Source organism: Ursus arctos, unplaced genomic scaffold (assembly GCF_023065955.2).
Source record: "Ursus arctos isolate Adak ecotype North America unplaced genomic scaffold, UrsArc2.0 scaffold_28, whole genome shotgun sequence".
NCBI classification, from domain to species: Eukaryota; Metazoa; Chordata; class Mammalia; order Carnivora; family Ursidae; genus Ursus; species Ursus arctos.
Window position 1 is genome coordinate 36,787,455 of NW_026622963.1, and position 23,286 is coordinate 36,810,740.

Here is a 23,286-nt window from a genome sequence, read left to right on the forward strand (position 1 = left end):
GCTTACAGAGGGTGAACGCCTTGCCTGTGCTCACCCGGCCGTGGAATGCCCAGATCCGGGATTCACGATCACAGATCATGGTGTGTCGGTCTCCGGGTCGGGGTTTCTGAATGTCAGCACCTCGCCCCAGAGTGCAGCGGGTACTCGGGACAATTGGCACCAACACTGCAGTGGGATCACGACCACGGCACCTCGCACACACTCACCCCTGCACTCCTTCACGGCTGCCGTCAGCACCTGCATATCCCCCCCAATTATTAGCACCTAATAACCACAAATAGGGCCCATGCAGGCAGCAACTGGTCTTCCTTTTTCTTTAGAACTTATTTCGATATTTGTAGCCAGCTTTTTTCAGCTACACCTCATATTTTGCAGGAAACTGTGGTTTTAGTCAGAAGACATTTTTCCTCCCTCTGATCGGCAGACCTTTACCGCCAGCAGGTGAAGAGAACTGCGTTCTAAAGGGGAGCCTCACAGTTCCGGCCAGAGAACAGCTTCTCAGCCAGGAAGAGCCAGCTCCGGGGAAACCTTAGCGTTACAGGGCACCTCTACATCTGACCGGCTCCCAGGAGCTCCCCATGGGTCGGTCTGGCTCCCGAGACCCTGCCCTAGACGAGTGTCCAGGCTCGCTCCTGTTCCTTCCCAGGCTGTCTGCGGGGGCTGGAACAGGGTCAATGGGTCTCAAACATTTCTCCGCAGTCTAAGAATAAGAAATAAAGCTGGTAAATGCAGAGCTGTTCTCGTTCAAGGCAGGACCTCACCCTACAGTGGGAGCCCCAGGGAACAGTGGGGAGCCCCCCCCCCCGTTTTTTGGAGCAGGTCCTGCCCACTTCCTAATCTCAACTGTAGGGCAAACCGTGAGAGTGAGGAACCTGATCACGGTCAGGGAGTCAGCGCCGGAGCCGGGACTGCATCCCAGACATCCTCACGCCCAGTCCTGGGGCCGCGACCCGTGCACAGAGTGCACAGATCACTTGGGGGGTGACGGGGGAGCAGGTCATCCTCTCCTGGCCTCCGTCTGGCCTTCCTGAGCAGGAGCGGGACATGTCGATGTCATTCGCTTTCCAAACCTTCATGGACAACTCACCAGGGACCAGCAGCGCCTCCCCCCTCCCACCCCTCCCAGACCAGGTGTGGTGAAACAACCCCCTTCCTATGGAGAGTGTAACACACACGCACACACACACGCCCACGCCCGGGGCAGAACAGGCAGAACAACCCCTTAGGGTGCCCAAGACATTGTTTTAAAGCTACGCACGGTTATGAAAGAAAGACTAGAAAGAACAGGAGGACAGGAAGCTGAAGGACAGGCTGGGCACACTCACTTGAGCGAGAAGCCTGTGTCCGAGGCAGGAGTTTCTGCAGAGCTGTTCGCGGCCGGGGCGTCACCGGCCCCCGACGTGGGCGAACCCCCTCCCTTAGGGCTGCAGGGAGTCTGGCCCCAGGAGATGGAAGACGGAAGGCACAGCAGGGACTTCATGACCGCCGACGACACCTGACTGCTGATGGAGTAGAGCTGACTGGTCTTCTCGTCCAGCGGCCTTACCTCCCAGGACTGGGTCCTGGACAGGGGGAAGCTCCGCGCACGCTGGCTCGGCATCTTGACAACGGGGCCTTGGGGCTCCTCGGTCTGTGTGGACAGCAGCCTCGAGAGAGGGTCGGCGTCAGGGAGGGGGGCTTTCTCACTGGACTGCCGTCCTGGCAGAGGGGACCCCGACACGCCTGGCTCACTGGTCTTGGAGGAAATGGGGGAGCCCCGCGGCAGCCGCTCCTGCTTTGGGGGCTGCGGCTCGACGGTGGAGGGAGCCCCTCGCCCGGACGGGCCGGGAACCTGTCCTCCCTCTTGTTCCCCGGGAGGTGGTGCTGCTTCCCCCAAGGAGGCCTGGAGGCTCAGTCTCTGGGCTCCTCTGTGGGGCAGCTGAGAGGAGCCAAAGGTTTCAAAGGAGCTGATCCTCTGTCTGATGGAGGAGGAGAAGGTCCGAGTGGAGGGCCCCGGGCGCTCCCGGGGCGCTGCTGCTGGCTGCGCGGGGGAGGCAGGGTCCGGCAGCCGCCTTGGCTCCGGGGCACGCGTCCTCAAACTTTTCAAGCTTTGGCGAAACCAGGCTGGCTTGGGGGCCACAGGGGGACCCTTCTTCACGGTGCCGCTGTCCGCTGACTTGTAAGTTTTGGGAGGACCGCTGGTGGCATCCAGCTTGGGCGGCGTCCCATCTGGGTGGCCCCGCACCCCGTCTTCTTCACCCAGACTGACGCTGGGCGGCAGAGGCATGTGGCCGTGGTTCTCACTCATGAGGGGGCTAAACAGGTTTTTGATGCAGTCAGAAATTCTAACCCAGGGGTCTTCGGCTGTGAGGTCAAGGCTATAGTCCATCCGAGCCTGCCTCTTAAGGACTGGGTGTTTGACTGGGGATGTCTGAGACCCTGGGGAGCAGAAACAAGGCCAAAGCTGAGCATTACGCCTCCGTCCTAGTTTCAGAGCTAAATAGCAAGGAGCGTTCTGGGGGAGGAGACCGACCCATGTGCTGAGCGCCGGTTGGGGGAGCAACTAACCCCCCCCCCCCGCCCCAGTGCCATTCCCTGACTGCAATGCCAGCAAGAAGCACAGCAGAACCAGAGTTAGCTTCTCCGCATTTTAGAGCTGGAAGGGTCTGCAGAGAATCTGGGCCAATCTCTGGCATTTCACAACTGAGAAATCCAACATTCACACGGGCAAGGGATCACCTGTTGGCACAGCCAGGGTGAGACCCACGTCTCCTGACTCTAAGTGTCCTTTCCGCTGCACTAAAGCAACGCCCGTAAGTCATTGCCAATTTAAAAGCCAAAGCCATTTTCTTACCTTCTAAAACTTGTAAGCCAAAGGTCCCAGATTGGTGGCCATATTTGCTTTGGACCCACCATCTCATTAAGCGGCACTGTGAACGTGCATGCCTTCAGATGGGGCGCGCCCCAGCTCACCTCGGTTCTTAACCCCCCCTCACTGCTCAGCACCTTACATATCTGTGCGTCTCCTCTGGAAAAGTGGGGAGACTCTCTTACCCAGGGACAGAGGGAGGCCGGCCCCCGAGCCCCACTCAACACAGACGCCAAGTGGACGCGTGACCCTCCTGGGGCCCCCAGGTCTGATCTTGCCCTGGTGAAGAGTACGCCACTCTGGATTTGTGCTCTGGGGGATGCTTAACACCCGAAAGCAGCCCAGCATGAGGAGGACTGACCCCTGCCGTCCCCTGTCTCGGTGCGGGGCCTCCAGGGATGCAAACCGTGACAGCGTTAAGCCTCCAACGTATCGGAGATTGTCTGCACAATCCGGAAAAGCTGTATGGTTATTACGGACCCCGGGGCTTTTCCAGGGGCCCCAGGCCTCTCAGCCCGGTTCTGCATTTATCCACCGCTCCATTGCAAGGGGCCGATCTAAAGCTCCGTAGTCGGAGGTTCCGCCGGCAAGGCCTTTGCACACGGGGGTTAGGTGCTCTTGCGAGCAGAGCACAGCACTGTGGTATTCTCCACTGTGTTCCTCAATTGGGGTGACTAAGGGAAAGGAGAGTGGAGGAGGGGAGCCCGCCGCAGTGGGGCACCTGCTCGGGGCAAGATGGGTCAGATGTTTCCACCCATAACGCCCCCCCCAACCCTCTGGGAGCCACTCATGGGCTTTTCACGGAGCATTTCTCGAACAGGCATATGGTTTGTAGCCACTACTGGGAGCTCCCAAGGCCTGAGCCGGTTTGCCTCCTCTCTAGGTCCCTCTGTCCCTCCCTCTCTCCAGCACTTAGCACAGAGCCTCAGGAAGCCAGGTTTCGATACATGTTGGGGAGACATGTGATTTTCCACACCTCGCTGATGAGTGATGGAGGCTCAGAAAAGCAAAGAAGGTCGCCCGGTGGGGCAGAACCAAGTGTCCTACGTGGGTCTCCCTGACCCCAAGTCCTCTGCCCTGACCCTAAATCCTACACATATTCATGTCTCGGCCCATGGGGGGTGCTCGGGAGCACGTCCTCCCTCACGGACGCGTCGCCCGCCAGCGAATGCAATGCCTCATCCCCAGCCTGGGACACGAGGGGCACCGCATGCTGGAGTGCCGCCCCCTCCGTCCTCCTGCCGACTGTCTGGACCGAGCCCCTCCACAGCATCGCCGGTCCGACCACGGGGTTCCCAGCCCGGCAGCGGCCCCCACCATCCTGCCCCCCGGGCACCTCGGGGCTCCTGCCTGCTCACCAATGTGCATCCAGCTGCCACGTCGGGCACAACCCTCCATCCCCAGAGCAAACCCACATCCTCACCTTGTTCCCGGACCGAAACCCAGAAGGTCCTTCCTTCCTTCAGGAAGCCCAAGCTGAAAGCCTACCTGGGCTGCCTCCTCTCCTCCCAGGCTCGGTCTCCGAGGAGGGCGCCGTCGGCGGGCCTGCCGCAGGGCTTGGGCAGCAGGCGAGGGTGCGGGGGGCTCTCCCCGCTGTGTCTTCCTGCGGCGGTGGCGGTGGCAGCCGCTCTCTGGCTTCCTGTGGTGTAAACAGGAAGTGAGACCACGTGAAAATGGTGGCCTCAGCCGTGAGAGGCAGGCGCCCACGGCTGGCACTGGAGAGCCCACGCCCGGCTGCTCCCGTGACCGGCTCCCCGGCAGCCCTGCACACGGGGCCCCTTCCTCCCCGGTGCTGCACGCTCACTGGAGGCCCAGGGCACCCGGGGCTTCCAGGCAGCCCGTGTGCTGCACACACCTCTTCTTTGCCGAGCGTCAAGTCCCTGGGCCCCGTGTGACAGGGACAAGAAGCTTGGGGTGTGGAGGGCGGCTGCCGCCAGGTGAAACCCTGCCCCGGGATGGCGGGAACAGCAGGCCCCTGGTCTTCGGAACGTAAGGTTAGGACACTCGGAGCCAGATGTGTGTCATCACTTCCTGCACGGCTCTCCATCACGGCTGTGTCGCAAGCACGCCGCGAGGATGCCAGGCCCTCGGCACCTGTGCCACGGCTGCCCTCTGCCGCACCTGCCGTGGCCTGGTCAGTCTCTGGCAGGCGTGTTCTCCCCACAGAACCTGGGATGCGGTCTCAGCCTCTTTCATTACACAGCCTCGGACAAGCCAGACCAGCCCCCGAGCCCCCGGCTCCTGCTGGCCTGGAGTTTGCATTCCCCCAGCACCAACGAGGTGCCGCCGGGGCCCCGAGGAAGCAGACAGGTGGATGAGGCTTCCTAGAGAAATGCGTTCTGTCTGATTCTTGAGCAAAGAGTAAGACTTTCCCAGGGAGAGACGCAGAAAAGGAGCGCTCCAGAGAGCAGGGCACAGTGAGAGGGACACGCGTGATGCCAGCCCAGACGAGAAGAAGGAGAAGGAGAAGTGTCATCACAGGGACGCCTCCACGTCCACTCGTGGGCAGGAGCAATGCTGGCCAACGCCGAGGGGGCCTCCGTGTTCTTTCATTCCGGGGTAGGTAGAATGACGGGCAGCTGTGTGATGAGGCTGCAGGCTCCCTCCCTCCCGAGAGGAAGGAAAGAAGGGGGAATAAATGCCTCGTTTGGGACTGAAACAGAGATGGCAGACGTCTGTGGCCTGAGACGAGCATCTGCGCAGGCACTGAACGTTCTCTGACAGAGACTACAGAAGTGGAAATGTGTTCCAGAGCCTTGGCCCCCACTCAGGGGCCCCGTGGGAGACCTGAGCTCAGGGACAGCGTTTGGAAATACAGGGGGACCAAGCAACCCAGGAATCACTGAGCTCCTTGAACTAGTCCTTTGAAGGAGCGAGGCTGGGCCATGGCATTAGAAGCTTAAAATACTAGGTCGGTGGCATCTGGGTCCCTCATCACACAGGAAAAATGACATGTGGCTAGAATTCGACTTTGCTCATTTGGGAGCTCCGGAAGGTGACATTTGTCTACACCCGTGAACCACTGACACTCTTTCAGGCTGACACTCTGGTACCAACCACAGTAGTCAAAACAACTCTGCCTCTTGGAACAGACACGAATGTTAACAAAACAACAAAGTTTCGCTAACACATCTGATATTACACCCTCTTTGTGGGAGGGTTTTTTTTTTCCTCTTAATTAGCCCTGAAATAAATTCAAGTTTACTCGAATTTTTCTGAAAGCATCTTTGAGCTCCCTCCCCAGCACAGTGCTCGGTGAGTGAGGGAGAAAGGGGGGAAAGGAGAAAAGACAGACACGTGGGCTTACAGGGCAGACCGTGGGTTTTCAGCCCAAGTGATGGTCTGAGCTGATTTCCTAGGAGGGAGAGAATTGGTCTTTTGTTGAAGGACCTATCCCGAGGGTCATTTTGGTTGTGGAAGTGAAGTCCCCATGAGTTACAGGATGGGAAAGATTTGGGGCTGTCCTGGAGAGAAAAGGCTGCAGGGGGGGCTGGGACAGAAGGAGGAGGCAGAGGGAGGGACGGGGCCAAGGAGAGACATATCGCGTGAGAAACCTCCAGAAATGGTCCAGGAGACTTGAGGACTGAGATCCAGCCTTGCTTCCTGGTGTTGTCCTTTCTCTGCGACTCCCACTCCCGGTAGAAGTAGGTCATGTGGCTTGTGCTGCTGAGAGGGGCCTGCTGGCCACATGGGACCGTGCGGAGGGACAGAGAAGGACAGCTGCTGGCAGCAGTGGGGGGCGGGGGCGGACAGCGGACCCCAGCCCAGGGAAGGCTGCCCAGAGAAAGTGTCCATGCTGAAGCCCCTGCCTGCACTTCCTGTAGAAACCCTGCTTCTCCCTCCAGCCAGCTCGCCTAGGGACACCCGCCGCCATCTATGGCCAGGGCATCGCCAGGAAGCCCCAGAGAGACCTCCCCTGGCAAAGCCACTCCTCCTTTCCTGAGTCTCTAGGAGCAAAGTGAAAAGTCTGGCTTCTCCACCCACCTGTTCCTCACTTGCTCCTCCGGACCCAGAGGAAAATGTGACATCTGCTTAAAGCAGGGGGCGGGGGAAGGGACCCACCTCCACAAGCCCGTCAGGCCCGGCTAAGCAGCCACATCTGCTGCTCTCTGCAGGACCTGCTTCCCTTTTGGCCTTCCTTCCGCTTCCTCCTCGGGTCACTTTCTCCCTCCTGCACAGAGCCTTCCCCCCCACCACCACCACTCTGGCCTTCCTCCCCTCCTGCTTGGTCAACCCGATGACTGGTGGTTAGGGGAATGTCCCAAGGGCCCCACTGCCACCTGCGTAGCCACAGCAGCTGCTGGGGTCCGGGGTGCGAAAGGCAGCGTAGCCTGGTGGTCGAGCTGCTGGCAGAGGGAGCTTGGGCTCGGCCCACCCTTTTCATGACTGGGCCCCTGCCCCCGGGGAGGGGAGGGGGGATAGGGCCAAACTGGGGCAGTGAGCGCTCAGCACACAGCCTGGGCGTAAGAATGCCCAAGCTGCAGCAGCCACCTGGCCGTCGGTGGGCCTTCCTCTACGGGGCTGGCACAGGGCTGCCGGGGCGGAAGCTGAGGTCGTTCACGGATGTGCTGGGGGAACAATCGCAGCCATGAACCCACGTGCACCTGAGATCCGACTGTGCATCGGCCTAGATGGTTCCACGGAACGTGCAGGGAGCCCCCACACAGCCCAGGGAACGGGAGGGGACACTGAGGCTCCGAGAACTTGGGATCCCCCCCCAAGCTCCACCTGGAAGGAAGCGGCAGCTGGGCAAGACACAGGGGCCAGGGTCTCACCCGCCCATGGACTAACTCACTTCTGGAAGCGGGTAACCAGCTCCTTGGGGAAGCCGCTCTGCCCGCCCCTCACCGAATGACCTTCCGGGGGCTCTGCTGGGGCTCCCTCAGGGCGAGCCTGAAAGGTGACCCCCGCGAAAGCAGCCGTAAACCCCACTGTATTTTAGAAGGGAGCCCAGAAGGCACTCCACGGGAATGGGGCTTTCAGTTTTCTGCCAAGCTTCCAATCTTTGCACGGTCAGCCCTGAGCTCGAGCGGGCCTCTTCTCTCTGACGGACAGAGCGGGAGACGCCGTCCTTCCCCACGGCCGACGCTGGGGCTCGAGCTGAACAGCCGTGCACACGACCAAGCGCAAACCTGAACAAGACCACGATTCCCGGCTCTGGAGCTCAGGAGAACATTCAACCGGTCAGACACCTCTCTTACCTGGCCACACGTGGCCAAGGTGTGCCCAGAAGGGCATAGGGAGTCCTCTCTCTCGTCCAGACTCTTCTGAGGGTCACTGTCACTTTTAAAGTATTTTCTGGGTGGAGGCTTGGGCTTGGAGGTCGTGGGCTTTCTCACCAAAATCTCGAAGGATTTCTTCAGTTTCAGGGGCGGGTGGCTGTCCTGCGTCCCAGGGAGGGGTGGGCTCTCCTGGGGCGGCCTGGAAGGAGCCGGGGGAAGCTCCCCTGGCTCCTTCCCCAGGGACAGGCTGGGGCTGTGGGAGAGGACTTCCAGGTCCGAAGGCTGCTGCTCGCAGCCGCTAATGGGACTCCCCCCGGGGGAGCCGGACATGTAGCTGCTGTCGCTGCTGGAACGGACCATGATCTTCTGGGCCCTGCGATGTGGGGGTGCTGAGTTCTTCTCTCTCTCCTTCTCCAAGGTCGGCCGCCCATGCCAGCTACTCTCCAGCCTTTTGACGCCTGCTGTGGAAACACAGGGGACCCCCCACACCTGAGCTTGGAAGGCACACAGACCCTTGGCCGTCGTGCTCCCGACGGCTCCAGGCTGCACCCCGCACCCCCAGGCTGTCTGCTGCTCGTCTGAGGTCCCTTTGGATTTGGAGCCCAGCAGTCTTGGGTTTGGCTCCGGGCGAGCTGTACGACTTTCATTTGGGAAAGTCACTCAACCTTTCTGAGTGTCCATGTGATGGAGATGGAGATACAACCCCAACTTGCCCATCGAGGAAGGGCTTGCTGTCCCACCCGTGGGGAGCCCTCGTGGCAGGTGCTTGCCACTGTCAGCCTCTCCAGGGACTGCCTCCAGGGACCTGCCTCACCCAAGGGGCAGCTTGTTTCCAATGACTGATGGAGATGGGCTATAAAGGAGGGGCCGTTCCTGCCAACCAGACAGTTCTAACGTGTCGCTTAGCTGCCGAACTCGGGGGGCTGGCTGGAGCTGTGCGTCAGCTCTCCTCTCCCTCTACCCCCCCTCTGCTCTCCTCCCCTCCACAGGCTCCGATTCCTGGGACTCTTCCAAGGTAACATCCTGCCAAACACCATCTCAGAGCTGACTTCCGACGGAACCCAGCCAACAACACCCCATTTTCTCATCTGTAAAATGGGGATAATAATTCCAGGGCCACTGGGCTGGTTTTGGGGCTCAGTATGAAAAAGAGAAAACACCTGTGAATGTGTGCAGAGCCTTGTACCAAGAGGCTATCAGCTGGGGATGAATCAAGACCCCAAACCACAGTTTCTTAGGCAGAGGCCCCTTTCTCTTCCCTCTCATCCAGCCTTTCTTCCTGGGTCATCCCCCCAACACACCCATTCTCAGCACCAGGAGCCACCCACACAACCCTAAGAGGCCCTTTTCCTCTAGCGGCAAACTGTTCCAGGTGTTCCTTTCCTAGAATCAGTGCTCACAGGAGTGGGAGGAGGCTGAGGCCCAGCCTCTTGCTCAAATTCCAGCTCGTTCTGGAAGGCCCGGAGAGCAAGGAGAGCCCCATGGAAGAGAATCCTAAACCTTAGGAGAAAACCAAGGGCAGCCAAGCTCACAGTTCAAATCCTCTTAAAAAAAAAAAATTCTTTTGCTTTATCCTGGCCATAAAACAATGCACCCTCATTAGGAAAAAACTCAGCCACAAAAAGGAAGAAATGAAAGTGAAAGTTCACCTGCAGTCCTATCAGCTGGACATAACCACTGTCGAAATATTTGTGAGTCCCTCTGTTGCATTTTCCTGAGCATAAACGCGTGTGGAGTGGGTAGAGATGGTAGAACGTGGTTGGAGTAAAATGTCGAGACCATCCCTTTCTCTGAACATTTGCAGACAGTGTAGCCTCCTTGTCAATATTTGCATATTGTTCTATCATACGCTCTGTGATGACGTGGCCGATGCCCAGCGGCCGAGCGCCAAGCGCTTAGAGCCCAGGCGCTGGAGTCCGCTAACCCTGTTCCCGTCCAGATGCTCTGGGCACTACACAGAGTGATTGTGGGTAAGAGAGCCTCTCGGGGACCCATCTTTTCCTTAGAAATGTGCATAAAGGGGCACCCGGGTGGCTCAGTGGGTTGAGCATCCAACTCTTGATTTTGGCTCAGGTCATGGTCTCAGGGTCTTGAGAACGGCCCTGTACAGGGATCTGAGCTCAGTGAGGCGTCTGCTTGTTCCTTTCCCTCCCCCTCTGCCCCTTCCCCTCTCTAAAATGAATAAATAAATTTAAAAAAAGAAATGTGCATAAGAATCATATGTGAATATCTGCTAAAATAATGCATGAATTAGCCCAGGTGTCTGACATTAGAAGACCTTAATAAAAGTTAGATATGATATTATTAGATATTAGCTCTAAAGAGTCTGTTATTATTAATTTGGGGTTGAAACCTCAAATGCGTACAGGGCCACCTGTGCAGACGGCAACCTGGTCTCAGAGGGCACAGTGGGGACTCCAGGGGCTGGGAGAGTGCCTGCCTGTCAAAAAAAATTCAAGTTCAGATGCTTCTATCATCCTGTGCCTCCCACACAAAGCAAAAATGTGAGCCGAGCTTCGCTGGTGGGCTGCTAGCTTTCAGCCTTCGTGCACGTGTCATGCTTGCCCGTGATCACTGTGACGTCCCTGAGGGAGAAGGCGAGTCAATGGCTAGACCCTAAGCTGTCTAAGAAGGCAAAGATATCCAAGTCAGAGCTCACTGTCTCCCTTACCTTCCAGACTCCACTGATGCCTCTCCTTCCCAAACTTGACGTTCTCCACAGTCTGGGCCACAGCTTCTTTGAGTTGCAATTCAGAGACCTAGGAAATATGAGTCACCCACTCAAGTAAAACAGCAGACATGTCTGCATCATGCTCCGAGTCCTGTACCAGCTCTCAGGTGGGGCGCCTGGATTCCAGGGTCTGTCCTTCCAACCCACTCTGCAAACAGCTGACAAATCCCACTTCTGGAAACACCCTATTGATTCCAGAGCATCAGTGGTTCCCTAGTATCTTGTTGGTGAAGTCCAAAGTCTGTCATTAAAGGGGTTTGTGAGGTGGCCTCTCTCAACAGTCCAACCTTCTCTCCACTGCTTGCTGAGAAACCCCAGGCAAGGTTACCACTCGACAGTTTACCTCTGGGAGTATCCCGTTCTTGGCAATGCTGCCATGACATCATCATCATCACCCTCATCATCTTCATTATCATCATCATCATCTTTGTCATCATCATCATCACCATCACCACCATCACAATCATCATCGTCATCATTGTCATCATTGTTGTCATGTCATCATTATTGTCGTCATCATCACCATCATCACCATCACCATCATCGTCATCATCACCATCATCACCATTATCACCATCACCATCACCGTCATCATCATCATCACCCTCATCATATCATCATCATCTTTGTCATTGTCATCATCATCACCATCACAATCATCGTCGTCATCATCATCATTGTTGTCATGTCATCATTATTGTCGTCATCATCACCATCATCACCATCACCATCATCGTCGTCATCACCATCACCATTATCACCATCACCACCATCACCATCACCGTCATCATCATCATCACCCTCATCATCATCATTATCATCATCATCTTTGTCATGGTCATCATCACCATCACCACAATCACAATCATCATCGTCATCATTGTCATCATTGTTGTCATGTCATCATTATTGTCGTCATCATCACCATCATCACCATCACCATCATCGTCGTCATCACCATCATCACCATTATCACCATCACCACCATCACCATCACCGTCATCGTCATCATCACCATCATCACCGTCATCACCATCACTGTCATCATTATCACCATCATCACCATCCCCATCGTCATTCCCATCATCACCATCAACGTCATCATCACCATCATCACCATTATCACCATCACCACCATCACCATCATTGTCATCATCACCATCATCACCATCATCATTACCATCAGCACCATCAAAATCATCATCATCATCGTCGTCATCATTGTCCTCATTATTGTCATTATCATCACCATCACCATTATTGCCATCATCATTGTCATTGTATCATCATCACCATTGTCATCATCACCATCACCATTTTACTGTCACAGGTCACTAATCACCTTAGAGTAATAGTTAAGAGTAAGACTCTTGGAGCCAAACAGACTTGTGTTCAAGTCCTAGTTCCTCTCCTTTCTAGTTGTGTACTCTTGGAAAGTTACTTAACCCCCCGAGCCTCAATTTCTTCTTCTGTAAAATAACAATAATAGAACCTATTTCCCAGTGAGGTCAGAGGGTTTTTAAAAAATAAACCATTTGACACCAAAAGTAAAGGCAACAACAATAAAAATAGATAAATTTGACTACATCAAACTTAAGATCTGTGCATCGAAGGACACAATCAACCAAGTGAAAGGCAACTCATGCAATGGAAGAAAATATTCATATATCTTATAAAGGATTATGCTCTAGAATATATAAAGAACCCCTACAATTGAACAACAATAACAACAAAAACAAAACAGCCCGATTAAAAAAATGGGCAAAGGACTCAAATAGACATTTCTCTAAAAATGTACAAATGGCTGGTGAGTACATGAAAAAGTGTCCGATATCATAACTCATCGTTGGGGAAACGCAAATCAAAACCACAATGAGGTACCGCCTCACACCCATAACATGACTGCTATGAAAAAACAGGAAACAACACGTGTTGATAAGGATGTGAGTGCCGCTGCTGTGGAACACAGTATGGCAGTTCCTCAAAAAATTAAAAATGGAATTATCATGTGGTCCAGCCATTTCACTTCTGGACACAGACCCAAGGACGATGGCAAGCAGGGACGCAAGTAGATATGTGCACACCTGTGTTCGAACAGCATCATTCACAATAGCCACGAGGTGAAGCAGCCCGAGTGACCACTGACAGGTGAGTGGAGAAGCAAACTGTGGTACATACACACCATGGAGCATCATGGCACCGTAACGAGGAAGGAAAGGCTGACACCTGCTACCACGTGGATGAAACTTGAAGACATTTTGCTGAGTGAAATAATTCAGTCACAGAAGGACAAGTACCATATGATTCCACTTGTATGAAGTACGTAAGGTTGGAGCACAGAGACAGAAAGTAGGATGCTGGTTTCCAGCGGCTGGAGGCAGGGGGAACGGCAAGCTGTTCAGTGGACATGGAGTTTCAGCCTTACAAGAGGAAAAGAGATCTGGAGATGGATGGCGGTGCTGGTGCCCAAGGAGGGGACCGTCCTTCACGCGAACTATATGCTTAAAACGGTGAAGACGGTGAATTTATGTTGGATATATTTTACCACAATAATAATAAATCATTTAAAGTGCTGGGCATGATATCTAACAAACGGTCAACTCTCAGTTCAGGGAGCTGGTATCCACAGCAGTTCTGCCGGGTCAAGACCATGCCCCTGCTCCAGGGCTGAGGAACGAGAGGCTCTGAGAGGTTAGATGGATGTCCCAGGGGTCACAGAGAGTGAGGAGCAGAGCTGGACAGGACCAGGCATCCTGCGGCGCGTGCGCACTGGACTCCCCTGCCTGCAGGGCCCGTGCCCCACACCCTGGCTGTCCTTTCAAGACCTGGCTCTTTTTTCTGGGCCACCGGGACCCTGACTCCCTCGCCCCCATGGCCCTCACCCCTCATGGCCTCTCTGTGTGTGCGCCCCACCCCTCCAGCCAGAACCAAGTGCCACAAGGCCAGGGTCCCAGCCTTGGTCCCCCACCCGACTCCTACTCCACTGCCCTCTCCCCACGGTGCCCCAGCACAGCAAGAGACACCAAGGCTGCTTTCTCTTCTTCTCTCTCCAGAGGTTTAGATGAATTACTTGCTTGCCTTCATAGGAAGTTTGCTTTGCCTAGAGTGCTCAACCCCAGGGCTCCCCAGCGGAACACAGCTGGGTCTGAACCCCACCGCGCAAGGTACATCCGGATCTGACCGGAACTCCACCTCTGTCCTGCTTCCGCGGGGAGTCTGGAGTCTGTTGGCTGAGAGCATCGGCTTTAGAGCCTAGCTTCTTCACGTAGGAGCTCCGCCGTGAGGCGAGCTGCTCTTTCCCTTCTAAGCCTTGGTTTCTTCCTCTGTGACATGGAAGGGAGAACCACACTGACCTCGGAGGGGTTTTCAACAACTAAACGCAATTGTGTATGTCCCATCTTTCTGCAAATATGCTTGGCACATACAAAGAGTCCATAAATAGTGATGGCGAGTATCACCACGTTCCCCAAAGGAACCTCACCGATGCCCACGGCCGCAGCTCCCCAGGCTCACTCCGAACTCAACCCCACGCACCAGCCATTATCAGCCCTGAATCTAACCACCTACTGGGCACCCCACAATCACCTCAATCTTTACGCCCCACATGAGACCATTTCTTCCCTCCCAAGCCCCCCCTTCCTTCTTTTCCCTATACTGCCGGTGCTGTTGTCATCGCTCAGTCTTCCGACCCGAAAACACCCATCATCCTAGACCCCCCACGCCCCAGGCTCATCAGCCAACAATATGACCAATTCTTCCCAAATGTTCCCGTGCCCCCTTCTCCTCCATCCTCATCTCACATCTGCTGTGTAGTTCAGGCCCTCACCATCTGTCTCCTTCCTCTTCCAGACTCCAGGCTGCACCCACCCCCCCCAGTCCTCCACCCTGTCCTCCACCCCATTCTCCACCCCGTCCTCCACCCTGTCCTCCACGGCACCAACAATGGTTAAAAAATAAAATCCGAGCATATTCCATCTACAGCCACAGTCCTCTCCTAGCTCCTCACCCCCACCGGACACAATGTGAACTCCTGAGCACCCCGCGGGAAGCCTGCTATAGTGTCGCTCCAATGCCACGCCGACCTGGATCCTTGGCCTCTCCTCCCAGGACCCACATCCCAGCCTCACAAGCACCCACCACTCTCCTTCCATGACAGGTCCCTTTGTGACTCTACAAATGAAGTTTATGACCCCACTTCATGGATTGACCTTCCTCAAACTCTTTGCCTGGGACGAACTAACTTCTGGTATTTCTTGCTTTATCCAACCTTCCTTTCTGTATCCCTCTATTTCCAGAATACTTAGACTCCATATTGCAATTATTTCTACGTCAGTGTCTCTAGCAAGACCGTGAGCTTCCGGAGGGCAGGACCGTGTGCTAGGACTTGCTCAGCTCTGCCTGCTCAGGGATGGACAGTCACATAGTAGGTCCCCACTAGACGCACGGGTGAATTGACTGATCTTCTTCTCTAGCACGGATGCTATATTTTCCTATATTCTATATTTTCCTGACCTTGACCTTGTAGCCCAGCAGCAAGAGCTCCCCTAAGCTCAAGCCATTTGCCTCTGGTGTCTAGGAGTTTGCCGGTGGACCCCTGCTGTAGACCCGTGTTATGACACTTGGAATAGGTTCTTGGAAATTCAAGTCCAAACCCAACCAGCATCACCTGCTTTCATCCATGTCTTGTTCGAAGCTGAGTCCTGAAAGAGCGAGCCTGGCTGGAAGAAGATGCCTCGGTGGCATGTTACCTGTGGGTCTGGATGTCGGCTGACGATGATGGGGACTGGCCCGGGACTGCAGTGACTCAGGATGGCATAGACCTCATTGAGCGTCATGCAGTGCACGGGGGAGTCATTGATTTCCACGATCTCGTCACCGCACCTGTGAATGCGTACACAGGAAGCCGTCAGCAAGCTACCCAACGTGCCATTCTTATGCTCCCTGCCCGGAAGTCCCGCTCCTGGCTGGGCTGTTCGATGAGACCTAAAAATTACACCAATAAGTAGAATTCCTTCGCCACCCAACTGACCCTCAGAGCAGCACAGATCAAAGCAGTGCCCTGCTCACCCCCTCACTGCTCGGTCACAGTGTGTGTGTGTGGGGGGTGTTTCTTACCCAGGGTGGGACAACATGAACAAAAGTTTGTCTGCAACTTTCTTCCTCCTTTTCCCCTTTAAACTATGCCTAATCGAGATTGAGGGTGTAGGTGAACCAATATAAGTGATTAACCAATTAACCATGATTTAACCAATCACATCCTCTCTTTGGGCCTCAGCATTCCCATCTGTAGAATGGTTAGGAGGAAAGATGGACACCGCGTGTTCTAAAAGGTAAAGAAGAAATAACTGGGCTGGGGAGCAGCTCAAGTCCTTGCAAAAAGAAGTAAGGAGAGAAGGTATGGAGTGCATTCTTGCTGTAAGACAGGAAGTGAGTTATGGAAAACTCAGATTTGTTCTGTTACGTAACCAGAAAAAAAATGTGAGGTAGAAAAGAGGGATGCATCTATACACAGAGGATACGTGCAAAGCAACCCCCTTGTCTCATAGATGGAGAAACTGAGGCACAGAGGGTGAAATTATCTCAATAAGACCTAGCTTAGAGTTAAAAAAGCTTTTTCTGTAAAAGGCCAAATAGTTTTAGGCTTTGGAGGCCACACTGTCTCTGTCACAACCACCCAACTCCGATGTTGTCGCATGAAAACACCGGCCACAGAAAATGTGTCAAAATGAGTGTGGTTGTGTTTCAATAAAACTTTATTTAAAAAAAACCCCAAGCAGGTGGTGGGCCGCAGTTTGCTGACCACTGGCTGATCATCAGCATGGCAGGGATCGAACGCAGGTGTCCAGGGACTGATGTCACTGCCCCCCACACTGCGGTCTGCTGCCTCCTGCTACAGGTCTGCTGAGTTGGACCCCCTCTGCTAAGAAAGTACTATTTTCAGTGATAAAACTGAAGACCACGGCCATATAGCACCAGATGCCAAGGAAAGCAGAGGCTTCCGGAACAATCCGTACCCCGCTGCAGGTCTAGGAGGGAGGACTCTCCGTCTGAAGGGACTGGGGCTGGCAGCTGCTATGACTCTGTAGTTATGTCCTGACTGACAGGACAGCAGCTCAGCAAGTCAGCCATCGCTGCCCTGCCCGTGGCAACGGCGAATCCACCTTGAACTTGAAGCACCATCAAGACACCATGCTGAGTTTGGCTTGCCCTTGCCTACACTGCAATTGTAGGAAAGAAAGCCTTTAAAAATACGGCAAAACTCTCCTGATGTAGCAAAACCCAAACCCAGGGAGAGAAGGTGTAGGAGAGAGGAGACGTGAGCTGGACGTATAGTAACAAGGGGGACTGGGATAAATGTTACCGAACCCAAATCACTGGAAAGAAATTTGAGATCCAAGGCTCCTCTTAGAAGTTCTTTGTAGCAAAATATGTCTGCAGCGCCTGCAAATATTTTGTTTCTGCCCTCAAGAAACTGAGTTAATACTACTGATCGGCTTGGCAAGCTTCTTTATCCGCACAGGGTACACAGGCAAACCTCGCCGGAGCGCCTACGGATGTCACTGTAAATGCTCTCTGAGTGAAATCAGAATTAAATTGTGGTCACTTCATGTTTTCCGTTTCAGACCAGAATTCCCTGAGATGATGCCCCTTGAACTGCCATGTGCACACGGGTCCCTGAGGGTGTTATTAAGATCCAGATTCCAGCGCAGGAGGTCTGGAGAGGAGCCGAGATTCTGCACACCTAACACACTCCAGAGTGACTCCAGTGCCATGGTCCGGGGACGGCAGTCTGAGGAACAAGGCTCTGAGCCACTCTTGGGTCATTCTAAACACCTGTCTCCAAATGACTCTCCTGGCTTTCTAAGGAATTCCTTCCCTCTGCTGCAAATCAAGCGTTTTTCTGGGGGAAGGGGAGGGAGTTCCGACACAGAAATAAGGACATACCGGAGCCGTCCATCCAAATGTGCCACAGATCCGGGAGAGAGCGTGTGGACGAAAATGCCGGAGATGCCCTGGAAATAGGGCACGCTGCACAGGCCGATCCCCAGACCAACGCCAGCCTCTGCCGGGCGAGCAGGAGAGAGCACGGAGACTTGTGACCCAGCTCCAGAGGACCTCATCTCCTGCCACGGAGGGGGGGGGAGTGCAGGTGCCCAAGGGGGAGCGCCCGCCCCGGATCCCGGGGAGTGTGAGCTGCTGCAGGGACCCCAGCCCTGCTCCTAGGGGCGCGGGGCTGTGTGGCTGGGCCCTGCCCTGCTTGGTCCTATTTTACCCTCGGGGGTGGGAGGCCCAGGCAGGATGGCAGAGGCCGAGGAGGAGGGGGAAGCGCTGCCACCTTACCTTTCTGCAGAGAGACCTCCACCATGACCCTGTAGTTGGGCTTGGCCGTGCTGGCGGGGGCGGCGGGGCTTTCCAAGCCGAAGGAGCTGCTGCTGTCCTTGGCCACGCAGGTGCTGGAGCTCAGGGAGCGGCACAGTGGGGGGGACAGGAGGCTGCTCAGGGAGTGGGGCGCCGTCAGGCGGGTTCGCACTGTGAGGGTCAGGAGCCCTTTCTTGGCTTGCTGAAAGGAAGAGATAGGGTGCTGTAGTGCTCAGCCGCTGTGCATGTAACTGTGTGTGTGCCCACGCGCGTGCACGTGTCCGTCTCTCCGTGTGCCCACGCGCGTGCACGTGTCCGTCTCTCCGTGTGCCCACGCGCGTGCACGTGTCCGTCTCTCCGTGTGCCCACGCGCGTGCACGTGTCCGTCTCTCCGTGTGCCCACGCGCGTGCACGTGTCCGTCTCTCCGTGTGCCCACGCGCGTGCACGTGTCCGTCTCTCCGTGTGCCCACGCGCGTGCACGTGTCTGTCTCTCCGTGTGCCCACGCGCGTGCACGTGTCTGTCTCTCCGTGTGCCCACACGTGTGCACGTGTCCGTCTCTCTGTGTGCCCACACGCGTGCACGTGTCTGTCTCTCCGTGTGCCCACACGCGTGCATGTGTCCATGCGTGTATGTCCATGCGTGCGCCCACATGGGTGCATGCGTCTGTGTGTGTGCGTGCATGTGTGCCCGTGCGTGTGCACGTGTGTGCGTATGTGGTGTAATCAACACACATCTGCATGTATCTATACAGATACGACACATCACGCATGTAACATGTATGCATGTGTACATAGATGTGCTGGGTGGATCAACAGAGTCTCGAATTGAACTGATTACGTGGAGACTTAAAAACATCTTTTCGTGGTTGCCTTAAAAACTATGAACAGATTTGTAAACATGTGAACATAAATACACTGAGCGTTTTAAAACAGTCCTACAAATCTTAAATAGTGGAAACACCCCTACCGCAATCCTGATTACACTCATATTTTCCGAGCCATGTCTTTTTTCAACACTGGGCCCAGACCTGCATCCGCGGGGTGCCCCACGTCAAGGATCCCACAGTTTGAATTTGCAGGTTTGAGTGAAGGAAGGTTCCTTTGCGCAAAGCCCCGGAGTCTGGCTGTGTACCGAGAGCAAGCAGTCACCTTGAACTTCTGCAAAGCGTCCTGATGTGTCAGTCCAGCCATCGATTCACCATTGAGTTCCAGAATTTCATCCCCTGTCGGGAGAGGAAGAGATCACAGCACAGAGGAGTGTGGCCCGGTGAGGGGCGTCCACGCACACAGCCCGGGAGGAAGCCTTCCCAGCCCGGGCTCTCCCCCTGGGCGGCAGGTGGGCAGCAGTGACGGGCCCCTCCTCCCTCCCGGTGGCAGATCCGGGGTCCTCGGCCAGCACACAAGGCCTGGCCTGACCTGTCCTGCCCACCTTCTGGTTCAGCCCCTGCCCTCTTGCCTCCCCGACCCTCAGGCCGCGTGCTCGCAGGGCTCATTGCCTGATGCCCTTCCCACAGCAGTGTCTGCGTTCAGAGCTTGCTTCCCCGTGTTTCCTCACCACACCGCACGCTCTACCTTCTTCACCCGCCTCTCTCACAGTCCCTGCTGCCTTTACTTCCCGTGTCCTCCACTGTCACGGCCTGCCCCGTGACTTCGGCCTTTTCCCTGTAAGTCATTCCCTCACAGATAAGCCTAATCGACTCATTTTTTGTGTATCCAGAAATCCATTTTCATGGGGATGGAAAACCAATGTCTCCCGTGCACCAGATGTACGCAACACACAAAGCAGGAGCTCGCTCCACATCCGGGTGCGAAGACTGCTCCCCATGCACGTCTGGCCCGGCAGCTCGCAGGCGAGTCGGCTGTCCCCTAACTCTGGTCCCCTTCCAGAGCGCCCGTCCCTTCTCTCCGGTTGTTCGAAAGATGCTTGCGCCCATGTCTTTGGCAGTCTGAAGTTCCACCGTGATGTCCTAGCGTGCTTCCTCACACTGAAGTTTCAAGCCTTAAAATGATTCTGGAAAATTCTTAGCCACTATCTCAGTGCGGCTTGCCTCCCCCTCTTCCACACTGCCCGTCCTTTCTAGAACTCGTCCTCCCTTTGGCCTGCTCACCCTCCATGTTTCTCTGATGCTCGCCCTGTTCTCCGTCGCTCTGTGCGGCCGGCTGGACAACGCCCAGCTCCCCGGCTCTCCTTACAGCTGGTTGCGTCTGCGGTTTGAGCTGGTCACTGCATTTCTTATTTCAATGACTTGCCTTTTATTCCCTACAAGTTATTTTTTTCACTGTGTTCTGTTCTTTCTTTGTTGTTCATATGCCCTCTTTTCCCTTTTCAAAGATCTCTTAAAACAGCAATTCTAAAAAACACAAAGATACTAATGCAAAGAGCTACATGCACCTCTATGTTTATTCACGTCATTAGCTACAAGAGCCGAATTATGGAAAGAGCCCAAACGTCCATGGACTATGAGTGCATAAAGAAGATGTGGTGTATACACAATGGAATATGACTCAGCTATAAAAAGAATGAAATCCTGCCATTTGCGACAACACGAATGGAGCTAGAGAGTATTACGCGAAGTGAAATAAGTCCGTCTGAGAAAGACAAATACCATACGATTTCACTCATATGTGCAGTTTAGGAAACAAAACAGAGAAAGAGAAAAAGAGACGAACCAAGAAACAGACTGTTAACTCGAGAACGCACTGCTGGTCACCCGCGGGGAAGTGAGTGGGGGATGGGGAAACAGGTGACGGGGACGATGGAGTGATGAGCACCGGGTGACGGACGGAGGAGCTGGACCACTCCATTGTACACCTGGAGCTATCACAACACCGTAGGTTAACTAACTGGAATTAAAATTTAAAACTTGATTAAACATGCGTAATAAAAAATGGTAATTCTACAGTGTCTTTTAGATTGTTCTGTGACCTTGGGTTTTTGAGGGCTAACCCTCCTGTCTGTTATTCCCGCCGGCGCTCATCAATAAGGGACGTTTCCCTGTTTCTTGTGTGGTCTTTGTGGGACTCGTTTTTCTCGGGGACTCCCGTGCGCCCCAAGCTGCTGGGCGGGAGCATTTCCTGTATCTCCAGGAGGCAGCCCGAGGCTCTCACTGCTTCAGGACTAGCTTTGAGGTTAGGTTCTCAGCTTGGGGCGTCCTGGACTCAGTGGGGATATGACTGTGCCCATACACACGTACATGGCACAGGCTTGGGTCTTCCTTTGCCTCTGGGGCGACGTCTCTTCCTCACACCCAAGAGCCTTGGGCAAAGTGAGGTTTCCTCACTGCTCCCCGGAGGCCCGAAGGCCTCTCATAGGGCAACTCTCCAGTATCAAGGTTTCGTGCAGGCTCTCGGAGGTTCCCAGGGACCCAAAGCCGTGTCTCCTGTCCCGTGCAAGCAGTTAAATCCTGGTCCCATGGGGCGCCTGGGTGGCACAGCGGTTGGGTGTCTGCCTTCGGCTCAGGGCGTGATCCCGGCGTTACGGGATCGAGCCCCACATCAGGCTCTTCCGCTATGAGCCTGCTTCTTTCTCTCCCACTCTCCCTGCTTGTGTTCCCTCTCTCTCTGGCTGTCTCTATCTCTGTCGAATAAATAAATAAAATCTTAAAAAAAAAAAATCCTGGTCCCATGCGCACCAGCTCCACGGGCCCCTGGATCATCAACTCCTAAGACGGCTGTACTTCGATTTGAAATTTAGATGAGCCACTCTACCCAACACGTCTCTGTGTCGAAAATAAAGGGTGGAAGTGGGCTGGACCGAGAATTCAAATCAGCAGCATCTGTGAAGCTGCTGGAATTAGAGCAAAAATGAGAGAATCCGTCCTTGTACTAACGAGAGGCCAAGTGGAGTAGAAACGGACAAATTTAAAAGATAATCAAAATAGAACTAATATGTCTGAAGGAAGAATAGACAAAGAACATATTTTAGAAATGCCCATTCTTTCTTCCCATCATGGACAAGAGACTGATTGATTGATTGATTGATTGATTACAAGGAGGTGAGCCTGAGTGACAGTCCCGGTGTGCCATCAGTAAATGCCTTCCTCCACTTATGTTTTTAAATTGAAGGACTGTTGACATATCAGTTTTAGCATGTTAGCAACATGACGCCTGGACAATTGCATACATTGAGAAATGCTCACCAAGGTAAGTGGAGTCACCATCTGTCACCACCCAAAGTCATGACAGGGTCATTGACTGCGTTCCCTATGCTGTACTTTCCAACCCCATGACTTCTTTGTCTTATAACTTGACGTTTGTACCTCTTGATCCCCACCACCTACTTCACTCCCCCCTTCTCCCCCGGCGACCCCGGTCTGTTCCCTGAGGTCATGAGTCAGTTTCTGTTTTTGTTGTAGGTGTTTGTGTGTTTGCTCATGGGCTTTGATTTTTAGATTCCACATACGAGTGAAATCCTATGGTGTTTCTCTTTCTCTGGCTTATTTCACTTAGAATAATACCCTCTAGGTCTATCTTTGTTGCCACAAATGGCAAGATTTCATTCTTTTTTATGGTTAAGTAATATTCCATATATATATATATATATATATATATATATATATATATATATATATATATATATATATATATATATGAGATATATTCATCCATTTATCCACCGATAGATGCTTGGATTGCCTCCCTATCTTGGCTATTGTCAATAATGCTGCGGTGAACACGAGGACGCATTTCTTGAGAAATGACCATTCTTGATGATGTGATGGGCTGGACTCCTCTCGTCAACCCTCACAGAACTACATAGCCCACCTCTGAGCTCTTTGGAGAGTCCTGGCCCTTCTTTGGCCATATCTCGTGGAAAGTGACTAACCTGTTTTGCCAAATCAATCTTACACAATCATTTTTGGGGGAAGGGTTATGCAAATAAAACATCATTAGGCTTGATCTGTGCAGCAAACTTTTGTTGCAACTGGATGTACCTCGTGAACTCAAGGGCAGACTCTAAAACTTGACTTTGAAAGGGGTACAACAGGTGATCTTGTCAATCACGTGAGGCTAGAAGCGGGGACTGCAGGTGGACCAGCTGAACGTCTTTCCCACTGAATTTTTAGGACTGGCATTAACGAAGCGAGACAAATACTCAGGGGGGATAGAGAAGCTTGATTCAAGT

The 23,286-nt window shown here is 54.1% G+C and overlaps 1 protein-coding gene across 4 annotated transcripts in view; it reads right to left on the minus strand.

Moving 5' to 3' along the window:
- The window catches only part of IL16 (interleukin 16), a 100,621-nt gene that overhangs the window by 7,874 nt on the left and 69,461 nt on the right, over positions 1 to 23,286 (minus strand). For all 4 annotated transcript variants that reach the window (XM_044388449.3, XM_026510579.4, XM_044388450.3 and 1 more), the window contains 8 exons: positions 19,311 to 19,384; positions 18,143 to 18,362; positions 17,747 to 17,864; positions 15,550 to 15,682; positions 10,742 to 10,829; positions 8,050 to 8,531; positions 4,337 to 4,487; positions 1,326 to 2,418 (listed from right to left, as the gene is read on the minus strand). In XM_044388449.3, coding sequence (XP_044244384.1) covers positions 1,326 to 2,418; positions 4,337 to 4,487; positions 8,050 to 8,531; positions 10,742 to 10,829; positions 15,550 to 15,682; positions 17,747 to 17,864; positions 18,143 to 18,362; positions 19,311 to 19,384 — 2,359 coding nt within the window. The remainder of the gene's footprint in view (positions 1 to 1,325; positions 2,419 to 4,336; positions 4,488 to 8,049; positions 8,532 to 10,741; positions 10,830 to 15,549; positions 15,683 to 17,746; positions 17,865 to 18,142; positions 18,363 to 19,310; positions 19,385 to 23,286) is intronic.